This window comes from Hemicordylus capensis, chromosome 5, assembly GCF_027244095.1.
Source record: "Hemicordylus capensis ecotype Gifberg chromosome 5, rHemCap1.1.pri, whole genome shotgun sequence".
NCBI classification, from domain to species: Eukaryota; Metazoa; Chordata; class Lepidosauria; order Squamata; family Cordylidae; genus Hemicordylus; species Hemicordylus capensis.
This window is the reverse complement of record NC_069661.1, coordinates 31,640,806-31,660,309: the sequence shown is the minus strand read 5'-3', so window position 1 is coordinate 31,660,309 and position 19,504 is coordinate 31,640,806. Positions and strand designations below refer to the sequence as shown.

Below are 19,504 nucleotides of genomic sequence, written 5' to 3'. Positions count from 1 at the left end.
CATGCCCCCACTCAGACAGCCAACCAGCTTTGCAAAATACCCCCCCCACACACACACACCATTTTGTGTTCAATCTGCAGACAGGACAGAAGTCTCAGTGAGAGCCGGAAGGCTGAGCCCACTTCTCAGCATACCTGGCCCTCCCGGAAGCCCCGGGTCTTCGGATTCATTTTGGGGCAGGGGGTGGTTAGTGGGTTCAGCAGCACCCTGCGGGAATGGTGGCAGCGGGCGGTGGTGGATATACACACTCTTTGTGAGCATAAAGTGTGACATCATGAGAGAGAGAGAAGCGCCCGCGGAGCGGCTATGGGCGATCACAAACAAGCGTGCATCGCTGAATATAGGAGGCTGTGCAGCACCGCAGGCATGAGGAGGGACCGTGTGCGAGGCAGGCTGCCTGCACCTAACAGCCCCACGAGAAGCACGTGGGCGAAGGGCGAGGCAGCCAATTGGAATCGGGCAGTGGCCAACTTGGGACTCGGGAGACGAGAATGGGCAGCAGCAGGCAGTGAGGAGAGAAGCGGCACCAAGTAGAGAGCAGAAAGAAGAAGGGGCAGTTCAAGCCAGATGTGCGGGGCCCTCGAAAACGCGGAGGCCATAGCAAATGCTGCATTTGCTACCACGTTAATCCAGCATAGGCAGAACCATCTAGCCCTTACCCTTCTGGTCCATCTTAGAGTACTGCAACTTGATGGCAACTCTATCAGGATGTAGCAGCACCACCGACTGCTGTACCACCCTGCCTGAAGGAGATGCCATTCCCTTGAGCAGAAGTTCAGGAGCTCGAAAGGCACCAAAAAACATGACTACAGCAGCTGCCAAAAATAAAGCTACTTCATGAGGAAAAGAGCACCAGACTGGCAGGAAACCCAAAATAGAGCCCAGCATCTCAGGCGTGATGGGCTGCCTAAAATCCTGCTGAGAAGGACAATCCCTTGACCAGCCCTCAACCATCCGGCACACCCAAAAATCCTGAGTAGAATCCTCAAAGCCCTGCACCTTGGAGTAAACGGCCAAGGCTGCCAAATGTCTGGCCAGAGAGTTGGATAACAGGCCAGCAGAACGCAGGTGCACCGTGAATTGCATGAGATGTTCCACTGGTGCAGGCCAAACATCATTCAGCCCCACCCTTTCCCTAAAAGGCCTTGATCTTTCTGTTATAGGCAACCCTGGTACTTGGAGCAAGGGATGTCCACACTGTCCACTGGGGCTCTACTCACCAAGGCTCCATAACCATGGTGGCATCCTGTCTAGGTCCTGCCTCACCGAGGGGGCCAGCATGTTAAAATGCTCTTCCTGTAAATGATAGAGTGCATCCACTATACTGTTCTGTAACCCTGGAACATGTCGTGCAATGAAAAGAATATTGTGCTGCAAACACTGTAAGACAAAGGAATGGACCAAAACCATAACTCTGGTAGACTTAGAAGTTTGAGCGTTGATACAGTGGCCTGGTTATCACACCAAAACCAAACTGTGGAACTGGTGAAGGCAGAGACCCATAGGTGCACTGCCACAACAATGGGGAAGAACTCCAGAAAGGTTCGATCTTAGGTAATACCTTTCTCCACCCATTCCACAGGCCATTTTTCCACGTACCAATGCCCCCTAAAATAAATCCCAAAACTGGAGCTACCCGCTATATCAGTTAACCTGGAGTTCAGCCTCCATGAGGTACTCAGGATGCCAGAAAGAGACCCCGTTAAAGTTTTCTAAGAACTCTTCCCGCACTCTAAGGTTCTCACGCATCTGTGCTGAAACCCTGAACCTGTGGTGCGGGGCCTTAAGCTCGATGGTGGCATTGTATAAGTGACGCAGGAAGACCCTACCTGGGACGATTGCTCTGCAGGCAAAGTTAAGATGTCCCAGCAATCTCTGAAGCTGTCTAAGGGTGACTTTAGCCACAGACAGGCAGTCTCTTAACATGGACCTCAATTGCTGCAGCTTGTCGTCAGGCAGCCTGGCACAGCTGGCCACGGAATCCAGCTCGATGCCCAAATAAGTAAGGCTCACCACTAGGCCCTCCGTTTTACCTCTTGCCAAGCGACCCCTATTTCCTTGCACAGCTCCATGAAGGAAGATAGCAGGAATAGACATTGCCCCAAGGCACTAGGCCTGACCACCAGAAAATCATCAAGGAAATGCGCCGACATGTGCAAGCCCATCCTTCCACACAAAGCCCATTCAAGCCAAGTGCTAAAAGCCTCAAAGGCCACTCAGGAAACCGAACAGCCCATGGGCAAAGAACGGTCCACATAGTAGCTCCCCTGAAAACAGAAACCTAAAAGCTCAAAATCATTGGGATATACAGGCAGGAGGTGAAAGGCAGATTTGATGTTGCATTTAGCAAAAATGGTGCCAACCCACACAATGTGCACTGCCTCATCAAATGACGTATAGTACACAGAGCAAAGCTCAGGTGGGATACCGTCATTGACAGACAAGCCCTTGGGAAAGGAAGATGGTGAATCATCCTGAACTTGCCTAAGGCATTTTTGGGCACCCCCACCCCCAATAGGGAAACCTGCAAATTAGGCAGGGGGGTGATGCAAAGGGGCCCAGCACCCTCCCCAACCCCAATTCCTTGCTGATCTTCCAGAGGACAACATTCTCCATGCCCTGTATAGATTTCAGATTATTGGCAAAATATGACGACCTGGGAAACAAACAAAGGATACAGAAACCAAAGGTAAAGCCATCTGACAAATATGCAGCCTGGTTGCAGCACTATGACAAATATGCAGCACTGGTCTCACAGTGGGTGCCTCTCCAGTAGCTGCTGCAGGGCCTGCAGGTCAATGGGACTTGGTTTCTTTACCAAGAGCTCTTAGTACAGTCCCTGGTCCACCCTTCTTACCGGGACCTGACTTTTTCCCTTCTCTTAAGTTCTTAATCCTGCCACAGCTGGTACTTGGGTGCTTACCCCCACAGAATCTGCAGTCATGGTGAAACTTACATGATGAACGCATGCACCACCCACCCATGTTAAAGTCCCAGCTCACCAACTGCAGTTGTACCAGCTGACCCCCTGTTGCCGAGGAGACAGACCCCGCCTGGGGCCTTAGAGAGCAAGTGCCCCCTGTCTGCAGGCCCCCCTTGTATGGGGCGGGATGGTTTCATTATAAGCAACCAGAGTTCCTGGTGCTGCTTATCCCAAGGAAGCGAAGGTTCCAAAGATGCTTTGAGACGGAAACTCTGATCGTAGCGCTGTCATGCGTTACCTGCAAAGTCCCTGTATCCCATGTGAATGATATCCAAATTCTTTACAAGGGCAGGCCTACGTGCAGGCTGAACCTGAAGCACTACCCCCATGTAAATTGTAAAGGTGGATAGCCAATTAGCCCAATTCCACTCAATTGTCTTTTTCTTGCTCTTTTCTAGGTCATGCACCTCCTCCTCTTCCTTTGCAACTGTCTCAGGCTCCCCCTATGCAGAAGCTGAAACATACTCTCCCCTCCATATCTTTCTTTTCCTTGGTTGCTGGGAGAAGATGGTCCCCTAAAGGCAAAGAGACCCACAGACCCGGGTAATTCTCTGGAGAAATATTAGGTATCATAGATGAGCCAACAAGGCCAGGGATTCTGCCAAGTGGGCTGAACAGCACCACCAGGGCCTTGTCAAATCTGATGATAAGCTCCCCAAGTTGCAAGGGCTGGCCATAAGAGCCAGGGGGCCAACCACCAGGCCCAGCAGGAAGGCCCGCCTCACCAGGCGCTAAAGTGGGTGGGTAAAGCCCATATTGTACAGCTGGCCAAGGCCACATCCCCGCAGGGGTCTCACCTGATCCAGGATCAGCAGGCGGGTTACCAGGAGCAGGAGCAGGCACAGGCATCTAAGGACGAGGCTCTAGCGTGAAATCAACCGGCGCTGGGGCAGGAGGTGGAGCCAAATCTCCATAGATATGAAAAACTTGTTTCTGAAGTGGAAATGATACATTAAGAATTGTCCATGGGTCCATTTTTTAAATTCTGAATTCTGTACACTGTGTGTGTGCAGTTTGCACAGCTTTCAGTTCTTCATGCTCCCCCCCCCCCACCCACTACATGAGCATTTTGCATTGCACACTGACAAAACACTATAACAGAACAATCTGGATATAATCCTATGCATGACTGCATTAGGATCTGTTTTGTGTGGATAAATTAAAAACACCCCAAGAAATCAGATGATGTGGTTGCAGTTAGGGTTATATTAGGATGCTTTTTGTGTGGTGTTCTGCTCATGTGCAAGAGCACATACAGGTGAAACTCGGAAAATTAGAATATCATGCAAAAGTCCATTAATTTCAGTAATGCAAATTAAAAGGTGAAACTGATATATGAGACAGATGCATTACATGCAAAGCAAGATAAGTCAAGCCTTAATTTGTTATAATTGTGATGATCATGGCATACAGCTCATGAAAACCCCAAATCCACAATCTCAGAAAATTAGAATATTACATGGAACCAAGAAGACAAGGATTGAAGAATAGAATAATATCGGACCTCTGAAAAGTATAAGCATGCATATGTATTCAGTACTTGGTTTGGGCCCCTTCTGCAGCAGTTACTGCCTCAATGCGGCGTGGCATGGATGCTATCAGCCTGTGGCACTGATGAGGTATTATGGAAGACCAGGATGCTTCATTAGCGGCCTTCAGCTCTTCTGCATTGTTTGGTCTCATGTCTCTCATCCTTCTCTTGGCAATGCCCCATAGATTCTCTATGGGGTCAGGTCAGGCGAGTTTGCTGGCCAATCAAGCACAGTACACTGTATACTTTTCAGAGGTCCGATATTGTTCTATTCTTCAATCCTTGTCTTCTTGGTTCCATGTAATATTCTAATTTTCTGAGATTGTGGATTTGGGGTTTTCATGAGCTGTATGCCATGATCATCACAATTATAACAAATTAAGGCTTGACTTATCTCGCTTTGCATGTAATGCGTCTGTCTCATATATCAGTTTCACCTTTTAATTTGCATTTCTGAAATTAATGGACTTTTGCACGATATTCTAATTTTCCGAGTTTCACCTGTATGTGCAGGGTTTGAGGGAACCTGGACAAAAGTGCCTTTGTGGGCTCCCTCCTTCCGTGCCACCCCGAATATCTTGCAACAAAGTGCAGACCCTGGAATTAAAATGGGGTGTGCATTCCAGCCTCCCAGAGCTTTTGTCACCACCCTTCTTCTTCTTCTTCTCATCACATCAGGTGGCAAGAAGCAAAGAAGGTGAAGAGGGAAAGGTGTCAAAACATGTCAGGATACTGGAGCACACTCTCATTTTTAATACAATACTGGAAATGAATTGATTTTGGAAAGTATCTTGGTTAAGCAAGAATTCAAGAGGAGTGGAGCATGGGGCAAGACGAACCAGAGCAACTTGAAACAGATAAGATTGCATCATAGTTGGGGAAAGCCAAGACCTTGTCCAGGGGGAGTCCAATTCACCAGGTTTAGGGAACTAGTCATTGCTCATCTAACACAAAACACCAGTAACTTCCTCTGTAGATGCTACTAATAATCTCTGCATGCAGGTGTACATAAACTCCCTGCATAATATACACAGAAGGCAGAACATATTGCAGCGATATCTTTTAAGAATTAAAGTGATTTAATGCATATAACAGAAAAGGTAAAACATTGATCCATTCCTGGATTATGTATCACTTTCTATTTCCAGAGAATGTTCCTGCATGAATAGTTGTCAGTCGCATATTTGTTAGGGATTTTATTTTTTGTACCCTGTAGCTCAGTTTTCTCTTCTTACCCTGGCTGTTTAGAAACACTGCAAAAACAGATGGCTGCATGCTGAAATATACTCTTACGACAAAATGTCCAGCCCCGTAATAAATTACTGGAAGTGGGCATGTGTGAAAAATCACCTATACTTCCAAGCTTTCTATGGGTAATTTGAAATATTGGTTTTCAGCAAGTTGCCCTGAATGCTTTTGATTTTCAGCTGGTTACTTTATAGGCACAATTGATAGCTTTGCACAATGTGGGAAATATTTCATCCTGCTTTATATGTCTTATGTAAATTGGAAAGTGGAAACGCAGACAACAGAAGAAAAAAGGTGTGATATCTGTAAGCAGGCAGACGGATCCTCAAGCAGCTGAAGCATTTGGGCGATGTTTTGGAACAATACAACGAAGCTATTTTCACGAGCGGCAGAAACTGGGCTAAGGGAGCCCAGCCTGGTTTCTGCTGCTCCTGAGAACCAACGGGCTCAAGGGCAAGCCCAGTGACTCAATGGCGGCAAGCCTGCTTGTGTAGCCACCCTCTTAAGCAAGGTTAATGGAGCGAGTGCTCTGTTAACCTTGGTTATTTGGATGTGGGTCTGCCACGGCTCCTTGCAGCCCTGTCCGTGATTGTCTGCGGGGAGTTAAGCGCTTTGGGGCTCCCCCCCCCACAAAAGAGGGTAGCCCTTCCCACTTGATCATGGGAAGAGCTTCAAGGACTTCTTCCTATTATTATCGGATACTCTGGGCTGATCTGCACAACCACCAGGAATGTGGTGGCCACGTGAAATTGATTGAAACTGTAGTGTTAATAGACTCAACTCAAGATTTGTTCAATTTTTTGCTACATCAGGAGGTGAAAATCACACGGACACTCTTCCACTCTTAATCCCCCCCCCCGCCATTCTTCCAAGGAGGTTTGAGTACAGAGAACATGACTGGCTCCTTGACACCAAAGCTCATTGGACAGAAACCATTCGTTGTGAGCTAGAAAGAACCATAGCTCAGTGGTAGAGTTCATGATTTGCATGCAGAAGGTTCCAGGTGCAATTGTTGACATCTCCAGGCATTTCCAGGTGCATCTCCAAGCATTTCCCCTTCTGGGAAGGACCCCTGTCTGAAACCCTGGAGAGCCAATGTAGGTAATACTGCGTTAGATGCACTAACCAATCTTGGGTCCCCAACAACATCTGGGACCCAAGGTTGGAAACTCCTGACTTAGATGGTTCACACACATGAACATATATCACTTGGCCTGTGAGCTGTCTCCACTGAAAAGCCTTGAAGTTTAGTTTACATCAGGTGATTAGAAAGTTCTTCCTGCAGTGATTAATTAATGATGGTTCATTCACAGATGCAAGCCATCATTTCTTAGCCCTCACTTGTGTTACACTAATTAGGATAACTGTATTTATTCCTGGTCATTCCAAGACATGTCATGTGACACAGAGGTGCTTCAGGGCTCCATTATTTTCTAGTATTAAAATGTCTTCTTATGCCTTAAACATTTGTGCTTAGGGTCCACAAAACTCTGTGTTGTTGTTTTTTAAAAAAAATTTCTCTCCAACAAAGGTAAAGTTGGAGTAAACTCACTGTTCCTAATAACTCAACTGTAGGTAGAAGAACTAAGGAATTTAAGGAATTCTCTATCTAGAAAAAAGAATGATCTGCTATAATTGCTGCTGCGACAGGAAATAGCAGAGTTTTAAAAGATGCTGGAACCACCCTGTCCTCTTGCCCTTCCAAATACCAAAATATATATTTTAAAGCACCACATTTTTGCCTGCAGCTATTTCTAGCAAGTGTCTGGCCTGATGCTGCCCTGTTCTTAATCTCCCACGTAGACATCCATGACTCCTATTGTGTTTAAAATCGAAAGAAATAGGAGTGGAACTTAGAGATGGTTCAGCACAGTGCTTGAGAGGCTGGGCCGAGTTAGGAAGTTTCCTAAGAACAGCCCTCTGGATCAGGCCCAAGGCCTATCTAGTCCAACATCCTGTTTCACACAGTGACCCATCAGATTCCTTTCCAGTTTGAATTTCTCTTCTCCAGTGAACTTACTAGGTAGTCTTAGCAAAACTAGTGTTAGGATCTGGGACTCGTAAGAACTGCCTGACCCCACATGAACCTGTCTTGCTGTTAAGGTAATCTTCAATGGTGCATCTGTGGACGCTGCCACCTTCAAGGATTAGGCAAGTGATAATTGGGAATAGGGCCTTTTCAGTAGTAGTGCCCTGCTTGTGGGAGAGAAATTTTCATCTGGTGCCAACTCTGCTGAGTGTCAGGCACCAGATATTTGCCTGTGCTTTTAATTCATTTTTTCTAAAATGTATAGCCCATTTTTCCTGCCTTGGAACAAAGTGGCTTACAATAATAAAAAACCAAAACAATAGAACACATTAAATATCTAACAATGATAAGAACAAAACTATGAATAGAACAAAACAAGTACAAGAAAACCAACAGAACTATCAACACCCAAGAGCAGCCCTAACCCCAGTCCAAAGGTTTTGCAAAACAGCCAAGTTTCCACACACCTTCAAAGCAGTTGGAGGCTAACTGGATCTAGGATAGAAGGGTTTTCCATCATTTTGGGGCCACTACAGAAAAGATCCTGCTGTTACTTAGTGAATGCTTGCATGAGTTTATCAGGCAGTGGCAACCTACTGAATGAACATGGATGTTTGATTGCTGAAATTAAAGTTTAATACTGTTTATTGTGGCTTTATGTTGCTTGGTTGCTGTTCTTTTGATGTCTATTGTTTTATTAATGTTCATTTATTTTCCATTTTATTGAAAAATAAAATGAACATTCACTTATTCCTAATGTTTTATTGTGTTCTTTTAATACTGGAAACTGTCTTGTGAATTTTCTTTAAAACAAAAAGGCAAGATATAAATATCCCTTACATAACAAATAAGCCCCTTTCAGCCTCACCATTGCCATCTTCAATAAGCAGATAATAATACAGCCTGCCTTATAAGTGGATGTGAAACACCATAATGTGCTATATAAATGCTAACTATAGATCTCGTTAATGAATCTATGATGCTATGATGTGACAGTATGTGAAAAGGGCTCTCTGTCATCAAATATTTATTTATTTATTTATTTATTTATTTATTTATTTATTTATTTATTTATTTATTTGATTTCTATACCACCCTTCCAAAATGGCTCAGGGTGGTTTACATAAAAACATTTCATATCAATATATTTAATTCTCTAAGACATACCCATGGCTAATCCCATGCGTGTCAGCTCTCATGAGAGTTCAGAGAGCTGCTGGATAGGCTAGCCATGGGACGGGTGGGAGGGGGGGAAATGGTGGCAGTGGCTGGCCGGCTGGCCGGTGGTGGTGGGGAATGGTGCCGAGAAAATGGCGGTGGCAGGCAGAAGGAGGTGGTGGGGATGGACAGGGATGGGAGAAGAAGGAGGTGGCAACAGGTGGGTTGGGGGACGAAGCGGGCAGCAGGAATAACAAGACAGAAACAGGCAGGCAGGGAAAGAAGGGGGTGGCAACGGGCGAGCAACAAAATGACAACAGCAGGGATGGCGGTGACAGGCAACAAACTAGAAGTGCAGATGCTCTGCGCCTGGCCCAGCTATCTATCTAATTAAAGCCATATGACCATCATAATGGGCCAGTACAAAGGATATGGTGCCAGGAGATGTGAAGAAGTGGACTTCCCATCCTTCCCATTGGGAAGTCCTCCTTAGATGTTGCTACACCTTCCAGCCATGTCACTTGATCCATGGGTGTCCACAAGAGGGCAAGGAGTCTTCCCCTCTCCTGGGTCCAATCAGTATAGCAAAGAGGGTGAGCTCCATCCCTCTCCCCATCTTCAGCAGTTAGCGCTTTCTTCAACACTGGCTGTGGGGTAATTTAAAAAAAATCCATGTCAGTGTTCAGGTAGGGACCTGGGGACCACCAGCAGGGGCCTACCACCTTGGAAAAGGCCTTGTGGACACCTATGCTTTGATCACATGTGTTGGTTGTTTGATGGCCCCTTAACACAAGCTTCAAATACTCATTTAAACAAGTATTTGGAGTGCATGTTTAGGGGCCCTTTGGACAAACAGCCTCCACATGTGACCCACCTCTGCATGCCAGGAGGGCATCAACACATCCATGGAGGTTGTCCTGATGGGCACGCTCTTGGTTCACCCCTCCATCTTCACATCTGTCAGGCCTTGTATTGTTTGAACCAGCCAGTGTTGAGGTTTACTCCACAGCCATGGCAGTTAAAATTTACCTGATTTGTGTTTGCAAGGTACTGAGTTAGGCCAAAGGCAATTTAGCTCTAGGCATTCTTCTCATTTCCCCCATCTTCTCCTCTCCACTTACATTGTGGCTTTTATAGTCCACATGAGTTGGATCAAGATGTGATTTGTGCTTAGGTAGAGAGTGGCTGAGCTTACACAGTCTTTTGGAAAATTAAGGCTTGGCCCAAACACATGGCTTCTCTTTTTGCTTCCTGCAAGACAGCCAAGAGTGTAATCAGTGCATGCATTTCAAATAGCAAGAGATACCAAGGAGACTGACTCACTGTTTCCCATTTAATTAGGCTGGAGCAGGATGCAGGGTTCACAAACATACACTCAGGGACTTTATAGGACTGAATTATTCATAAAGGCTGTGAGCCTCCATTTTAAACAACCCAATGTCTTATCTCCAAATCTAGTAACATTTTCTTCACTACTATGATCCCGCTCACTATATATGTATTAAGGTTTGCTTCCAATGAGCTTCACACTACAATGCCAATAATACCTCTCCTGACCTTATCTAAAGATGGCTATAGTGAGGATACTATCTCTTTAAGAAAGTTGGACTTGAAAGATTATTGCCAAGTGACTCAGCAACCCCTCAGTTAGAGCTGGACTGGCAAACACTGCAGATGTAATATCTCGAAGCATAACATGGACACAGCCACCTAATGGTGAAGCGGGGAAATGACTTGACTAGCAAGCCAGAGTTCAAATCTTTCTGGTTCGAATCCCTGCTGGTATGTTTCCCAGACTATAAGAAACACTTATATCGAGCAGCAGCAATACTGGAAGATGCTGGAAGGCATCATCTCCTACTGTGCAGGATATGGCAATGGTAAACCCCTCCTGTATGCTACCAAAGATAACCACAGGGCTCTGTGGTTGCCAGGAGTCACCACCAACTTGACGACACACTTTACCTTTACCTTTATAACATGGACACCTTGACGATGGCTGGATTCAGAAGTAACATGAAAATGGAAGTTGGTGAACCTGCAGTTTCAATTTTAAACTGTAAATCTCACTGCAGACTTTTATCAAACTGCAACCTGCCAACTTCCAGTTCCAGGAGAGGGGAGCCCCTCCCTGCTGTGTGGCCACCATGGCTGATCCCAGCAAGCTCCATGGCCAGACTGTGGACAAAGCATCAGCACATCAGGGGAGCAACTGGGATTGGCCACTATCTTGAAAGGGACATGCCGAGCATGAACATACATATTCGATGTGGACCACCGGCCCTCAGCAGGGAAAGGGCATTTAAATCCCTTTAAATGTCATGCCATGCCAACACTTCTTCTGACAGTGATGACACCATAACCCCCTGAGCCCTGCACCCAAATAGTCCTGCACAAGCACAATGGTGTGTGTGTGGGGGGGGGGAGCTGGTTGGGGCACTATTTCCATATTACTCTTGAAAGGGAAGGGAACATGGCGACTTCCTAGGAGGGGATATGTATATGAGGGAAGACAAAGGGTGCTACGGGGTCAGTCCTGCAGTGGCCTAGGATGCTGTTGCAAGGGATCACCCTGTCAAAGCAGGCATGCAGACCACAGTACACTCTTGCTCCACTGACAGCTTGCTGCTAGTCAGCTCGCCCTCTCATGAGAAGGCCAGTCTATTGGGGATGGCGGGAGCACCCGATGGCTCCCTTCGGACTGCATGCTTACAAGTTGAGCTAACCCACTAAAGGGGGCCCCATTTGTTTGGGGGCCCCAAATCTCTATGGGGGAAAAAATAGAACAGAGCCACTGCAAACCCCACCCCCTTCCCTGTGAAGCCTTGCACGCGCCCAAAGGAGACTTTGACGCTCCATGTATCAGAGCTGGGCCATGTGTGCGGCCAGGGAGGAACATTGGGTGCGTGGACAGATCTTTAAAACTCATTTAAAATTCCTGGGCTTGGTCCAGTGTTGCACCATATGCAGATCTGCCAGTGCAGGAAATCGCAGGAGAGGGGAGCCCTATTTCAAGCAACCCCAGGAGAGCAAGGTCATCTTTTGGGGGCACAAGCAAGGGTGCACATGTCTACATGGGTGGATGGGCTGGCAGGGGTCACACTTTGACAGCTACTTGGTGGCACTCACCAAGACAGGGAGAGCAGTCACCGGAGTACCCACCCCCATGGCTTTCCTGCTTCGAACAACACTGGCTTGACATAGAGCCCCAATGACTTGGCACTCTTGTGAGAGAGTGGTCAGTGGTAGAAGGGGACGTTTTGCCATCAGGCATCTTTAGAGATTGTGCTTGGCAGTTCTCTCCCCTCCCCTCTGATGGTCCTTCTCATGAGTTGTAAGGGGGTGTCCTCATGGCCTGGCACTCTCTTGAGTGAATGGAGTCCCCCATGGGTCGGCATGTTCCTTCTTTTCTGCTGCTTCTGCGCACTCTGATTGGAGCACTGCAGACCGACTCTGCTCATGAGTAAGCCTAGGGAGTGCAGACCCCCAAAGGGAAAGGGGCTTGGCCCCCCTTCCCCAACCTTTCTGTGAAAAATGTAGGCTGCTTGGAATCCCTGCTTGGGGTTGCCTTTTAAACCCAACCCTGGACACACAGACACCCTGACAAATGTCCCACTCCCAACACTGTGATGGGGTGCCCTGCTTATGTTACCCCCCGGAGTGTTTGTGCTCAGGAACATATATCAGTGTTGCTTCCTTCTCAGGGAGCAAAGCACCTATCCTGTCCCCTTTCCCTCTTGCTTGCCAGGAGGGGGGAGCAAGGGGAAGAGTGGGAAGAGGAAATGCCCCTGTATGACTGCGCTGCTTGTCAGGCTGACAAGCCTGGGATGGAATGTGGTGATGTTCCTGTTGCCAGGCAACTGCATTGCTGGATCCAAGACAGGGAGGGCGGGGCTGGTGCTTGGAGAGGCAGCCAGTGAGAAGCGCTACAGGCATGCAGCAGGCACAATCCCAGGAGCGTCTGCACTGCCGCCTCTATGGTTGCAGATTGAAAACTGGCACAAAAACGTGGTTATGGCAGCGTCCAGTATCGGATGTAATGCTTCGGCAGCCAAACCAGAGGTCTTGACAGTGAACCTTTGTGCAAACCGGAGGTTCAAACTGAAGTTTGGTGAGACAAACCGGAGGTTGCTTTTGCTGCGAAACTGCAGTTTCACAAATTTGGAAGTACTGGAATTCCAACCTCTGCCCCATTTAAACTCCAGTTTCGTGTTACGTCTGAATTCAGCCAAAGTAAATAAAGTTTTGTTTATTTCATAACTGAGAAACTGAAAGTTATTCATACCAGAATATCACAGCTATGGGCTATTAGACAATGAAATATATCTTTTAAAGCAACATAATGCTCTATTTATTTACATATTCATTCATTTACTTTATTTGTTAAATGTGCAGACCACTTTTCTGCATTTGTAACCAAAATGGTGTATAATAAGTTAGGAACATAGGAACATAGGAAGCTGCCATATACTGAGTCAGACCATTGGTCTATCTAGCTCAGTATTGTCTTCACAGACTGGCAGCGGCTTCTCCAAGGTTGCAGGCAGGAATCTCTCTCAGCCCTATCTTGGAGAAGCCAGGGAGGGAACTTGGAACCTTCTACTCTTCCCAGAGTGGCTCCATCCCCTGAGGGGAAGATCTTACAGTGCTCACACTTCTAGTCTCCCTTTCATATGCAACCAGGGCAGACCCTGCTTAGCTAAGGGGACAAGTCATGCTTGCTACCACAAGACCAGCTCTGCTCTCAGTTGAAAAATATAAGTATTAGTATTAATGATAATTAGCAACAAGAACAACAAGGACAGCAGTTCAGCCAATGCTTCGTAGCTGTAGATCTGAATTACTCAGACACTTGCTACTCTACTGAACTGACCAGAGTACTGGTTCTGAAATCATGTTTTATGTTGTTGTGCTACAACAACAGTTTTCAACTTGTGTTTCATGAATCATTGGGGGTGGAACCCCATCAAGCTGCTCCTATTAAGATTCTACCATCAGCTGTCTCTGGGAAGCTCTCAATCACAGGAACTCCTAGAGTTGCTACTGACAGGGAAGAAAATGACAACTCCATCAAGCCCTTTCTTGTGAGGAGTGTCTATCCAGATTCCAGATTGTCCTCACACTGTATTGTAACTAAGCTTAAGTATGTGAACACAAAGCAGCTTCATAATCCTCCCCAGTTGATCCTATTCCTTACTTCTATTTTCCCTCTTTTTATCTCATGTGGATTATATATTGTGTGCTCACTGGCACAGATTTATTGCATAAATCTGGCTGTAGTTCTATAGAAATATCCATATTATTACTTACATAAAGCTTGTAGTAATCTCTCAAGGAATGTTACAGTGGGTTTAGAAATAGCTATGGTGCTACTTATGTCTAGGATAGAGTAGTCAGTTGCTAGCAATACATAAGACACCCACACCCACATACTAGGGATGTGCATGGAACCGGCTCGGAGGCCCTTTATGGGCCTCCGAACCAGTTCAAAGAACTGGCGGTTCCGGCAGTTACAGCGCAGGAGCGTCGGCAACTTCCGGACATATCTGGAAGACAAGGGCAATGGGGTGGCAGTGAGGTACACTGCTGCCCCAATTGGCTTTGCAAAACACGGATGATGGTGGGGGTGGGGGGAAGCGGTGGGAGGGGTAAGTGCACCCTCCCTTGCTCTTAAAAAGAGACCCCCACCGCCTTCGAGCCTCCCCACCGCGGTTCTGTGAACATCCATAACACATACACAGTATGTAAGAGCCAGCATGGTGTAGTGGTTAGAGTGCTGGACTAGGACCGGGGAGACCCGAGTTCAAATCCCCATTCAGCCATGAAACTAGCTGGGTGACTCTGGGCCAGTCACTTCTTTCTCAGCCTAACCTACATCACAGGGTTGTTGTGAAAGAGAAACTCAAGTATGTAGTACACTGCTCTGGGCTCCTTGGAGGAAGAGTGGGATATAAATGTTAATAATAATAATAATAATAATAATATGTATGGCATTTTTCGTATTTTTTTTCCGGTTAAGCGACGTTTCTTCCAGTAACCTTGCAGTCTCCAGCCCTGGTTGCTCAACTGAAGATCCTGAGTCCTGTTGCCCACTTGCCACCAGATGTCCAGGGACTCCAGCACCTGGCCTTGTTGACCCGGGCGATGACCGATCCAGTATAGATTTATTAAAGTTACGTTCTTGTTGACCCGGGCGATGACCGATCCAGTATAGATTTATTAAAGTTACGTCTCACCATATTGTTGATGGGAGAGGCACTCTTTGTCTGGATCCTCTGATGATACCTGTCCAGTATGGTTGGATCTCTGGCATAGCTCTCACCTTCCTCAGAGCACGCAAGCCCCACAACCACGCCAAGGTAGTGCCTCACTGGGGGGGTAGTGCCTCACTGGGCACTACTAATGATCTGCTATTACAAGTCTAGTCCAACTAGAAGAGGTTATTTTAAAAGAATGTATCAAATTTGGAAAGAGAAGCATCCAGATACAGAAATAACAGAACAAAGGCTAGCAGACCAGAGAAGATTCATAATAAGAAATAAAGTATTCACAGAAGTTGAGCTGGAAGAACTACAAAGAGCAACACAGGCTCAAGATATGGAAGAAGAATTACCACCAGCTGAAGACGTTGCTCAGGTGCAGGTGGAGGAGGTGTTGGAAATAGAGGATGCCACTGTTACTGAACTGTTTCAAAATCAAAACCAGGCAACCTCCCCTTTGCCTTCACCTCAAAAACCCGAATGTCGTTTAACAGAAAAGCAACAAGAACTAAAGCAAAAAATAACTGAGCACATGAACCAAACAACCAACAGGGTTCGACTTCCAGCTCTAAAAACAGTTGCCAAAAAACAACTTGCTCAGGCATTAAAAGATGTCAGTGCTGCACTTGCAGAAATAACAACCAAGAATTTGCAAGAAACAAACCAACTAATGTACAGTGCAGTAACAATAACAACACATGAGCTCGGATATAAGATCAGTGGACCTGTAAAAAAAGAAAGCAGTATATCACCTAAATGGAAGATTAGATTAGAAAATAAAATTGCCAGGCTTAGATCAGATGCAAGTAAATTGAAAGATATGAAAGACAAGAAGCTGAAGAATGAAAACACCAAACATTATCTGATCCAAAAATACCTCCTAGATTTAAGGAAAATTAGAGAAGTCCTGGAAATAATAAAGCAGCAAATAACAGCAGTGTCAAAGAAGATTAGCAGATACGAAGCCAGAATTACACAACACAGGCAGAATCTCCAATTCCAGTCAAATCAGAGACGTTTCTACCAAAGCATAGAAGGAGAAACTGCACGAAACATAGAAACACCAAATAAAGAAGAAACAGTGCAATTCTGGGGGAAATTATGGGACAGTCCAATAGATTATAATAAAAAAGCAGGCTGGATGAAAGAGATCAAAAAATGTAACCAAAAAATGCAAGATCTAATAATAACACCAGAATTAATAAGTGAAAGAGCAAAGAAAATTAAAAATTGGACTGCGCCAGGCGACGCTGAACTGCATGGCTTTTGGCTTAAACACCTAACAAGCCTTCATAAACAACTATCAAAACAGTTCAATCACATTTTGCAAGGAGGTGATATTGAACAATGGCTAACAACTGGGAAAACTCATCTCATCATGAAAGACCCAGCAAAAGGTGCAGTTCCAAGTAATTATAGACCGATAACCTGCCTGCCAACCATGTTCAAATTATTAACTGGAATAATAGCAGATGAAGTCATGCAACACTTATTAACTAACAAACAGCTTCCAGCTGAACAGAAAGGAAATTGCCCAAACACCAGAGGCACAAAAGACCAGCTGCTGATTGACAAAATGATTTTAGAAAACTGCAAGAGAAGAAAAACCAATCTAAGTGTTGCATGGATTGACTACAAGAAAGCCTTCGATTCATTGCCTCACACATGGATACTAAAATGTTTAGAAACAACTGGTGTCAGCAAAAACATTCAGATATTTATTTTTAAAAAGCAATGAGCATGTGGAGTACACAGTTAACAATCAATGGCGAGACACTTGGACAGGTTAGCATTAGAAGAGGCATTTTCCAAGGGGACTCACTATCCCCTCTGTTGTTTGTAATCACCATGACCCCACTTTTACAAATACTAAACAAAACAGGCCTTGGATACCAAACATCTAAAACATCAAGTCAAATCAACCATCTGCTGTACATGGACGATCTGTATGGAAAGTCCCAGTCAGAAATCAAATCACTGCTAAACACTGTCTGTATATTCAGTAGCGATATAGCAATGGAGTTTGGACTAAACAAGTGTGCTGCATTAATAATGAACAGAGGGAAAATAACAAAAACAGAACGAATAGAACGACCCAATGGAAGCAAGATCAAGAACCTGGAAGAGAAAGAACATTACAAATACTTGGACATTCTCCAGGCTGATAACATTTCACACACTGAAGTTAAAAGAAAAATTGGAAGTGAATACATCAGGAGAGTTAGAAAAATCCTCAAGTCCAAACTCAATGGCAGGAACACCATACAAGCCATCAACACCTGGTCTATACCTGTTATCAGATACACTGCATGTGACAAGTGGGCTCTGACCCATAAAAGTTGATGCCATCAAACATATGATATAGTACAGTCCTGTGCCTGTCGACTGAGAAGTAACTCCTACAGAGTTTATTGGGACTTGCTCCCAAATGAGTGTGCATAGGGATTACACTGATATTCCTTAAAGTGCTACCAGATGTGTGGTGATTTTTACTGCTAGAGATGGCTCTACAATTCAGATGGCCTCTGGAATTCAAAATATATAGATTCCCAAAATACGTTTCCCCTCCCAAAAAGCACAAATCTGGTTTTCTTCTAAAGAAAGATCTGCTCTCTTCAACCTCTGAATCCTGACCTCTGAGGCTGAAGAAGAACAAAATACAGTAGTAACAAAAACACGGTTGCCTGCCAAAGGAAAGGAGTTCCTGTTAAAGAGCTGAAACAATAAATCTCCTCCATGCTGAACTCCCAGAGGGAGATTGTTGTGTTTCCTCCCGTTCTTTATCAAGGTCCCCCAAATAAGCAGGAATGGGCAGTGGCCACTCATAGTGTCTCTGCACACCTTTCCCACTTGCTAATTAAGGCCCTGTCTCACAGTGAAAGATTTTTCTGCCTTCTGTCTCTGGAAAGGACTGCCTGCAAGACAGAGAACTATGAAGCTCTTTGGAACAGCCTTCTTCTCCCTGGCTTTGTTCACTCTCTGCCACGATGGTAAGGTCATATTCCTCTTTGCCACTTTTCCGGCTTTCTCGATTGACCTCTAAAAGCAACAGTGGGGATTGGAAACAGTGGGGATTTGTGGCTAAAAAGAGGCTTCCATGTTATACTACCGCCTCCTCACTGGACTATAGTAGCATGGTGCTTTATATCCACATGCATAGGCTGAGTGATTTCATGTCTGGAGGAGGAGGAAGAAGAGAACATGGGTCTCTATTTATTTCTAAATTGGACTTTAGTATGTTCAGGGGGGAAATATACCTTGCTGGTACACTCTTTTAGAGATATAGGTGATCATGTGGCGTATGGGAAGAATTCACCTGAATTGTTCCAATATCTGATTTGTTAGGATAAGGGATCCTAATGGCCATTCAACAGGATCGCCCTCTAAGGACCGGATCATCCACACATCAGACACTCCTAGAGATTAACCCAGGTCATCCATATTACAGAGTGTCATAATCCAAGAACAAAAATGGCAAATAGGCAGAGGTTCCTGCATCATGTCAGAAATATATATACTATAATGCAAAAGAAACAGATAACCTCCAAATATATTTCTGGAGTGAATAGGTGACTGAGACCACATTCATTTTGGTATTGTATAACTGGGACTAGTTGAATCTGGAATTCTCTCTCTCTCACTCTCTCTCTCTCCTTTCTGGATGCCAATGATTTAAACACCCCACTTGATTTAATATCTATTGAACATTGTTTGTAGTTTTGTTCATTGTTTAAAGAAAAGTTTATGCTATTTAAGGTGATAGCCAGAGAGCAACAGGAGCTCTTGATTGTATTTGGAAAGAATTCAATTTGAATCCAAGAATTCTGGGTTTGCTAGAAGAGTTGCTTTTATGTTTGTGTTTAAGAAAATGCATAGTCCGTGCCTTTTCACAGATATAATAGACTACTGATGTAATGGCTCCTAACCAGATAGCAGAATGCCTGTTGTCAAAGGATTATGTAATCACAGTTGCTGAATAAGAGCTTTTTCCGTGGGTTTTTTGTTAGGAACTGAAGAAAAAATCCCGAGTCTTGTTATTGTTCTGGCTCATTGCTGTTAAAAATGCAGAGAAAGAGATTGTCGTGGATAGTGTTGCCACTGAAAGATCAGTTTTAAAACCCATGTCAAGCCAGTGTAAGCTCTGAAAGTCCATGTTAGAGCCCGATTTTTGCTGCCTGACAAATTTAGAATAAGGAGCCTTGCTGGCCATTGTTAAACACTGAATAAATTACAGGACTTTTGAAAAGCAAGGTGGAAAGAGATCAAGAGGGGCAGACTCTGCTTTGCATTATGTT

At 45.2% G+C, this 19,504-nt stretch overlaps 1 protein-coding gene across 8 annotated transcripts in view; it reads left to right on the top strand.

The window, feature by feature from the left end:
• The first annotated feature begins 17,997 nt into the window (after positions 1-17,997).
• The window catches only part of EMCN (endomucin), a 92,313-nt gene continuing 90,806 nt past the window's right edge, over positions 17,998-19,504 (top strand). For 2 of the 8 annotated variants that reach the window (XM_053257939.1, XM_053257936.1), the window contains exon 1: positions 17,998-18,199. In XM_053257939.1, the coding sequence (XP_053113914.1) occupies positions 18,142-18,199 (58 nt within the window). In that variant the 5' untranslated portion in view covers positions 17,998-18,141. The remainder of the gene's footprint in view (positions 18,200-19,504) is intronic. The other 6 variants (XM_053257940.1, XM_053257933.1, XM_053257941.1 and 3 more) reach the window with 5 other exon arrangements.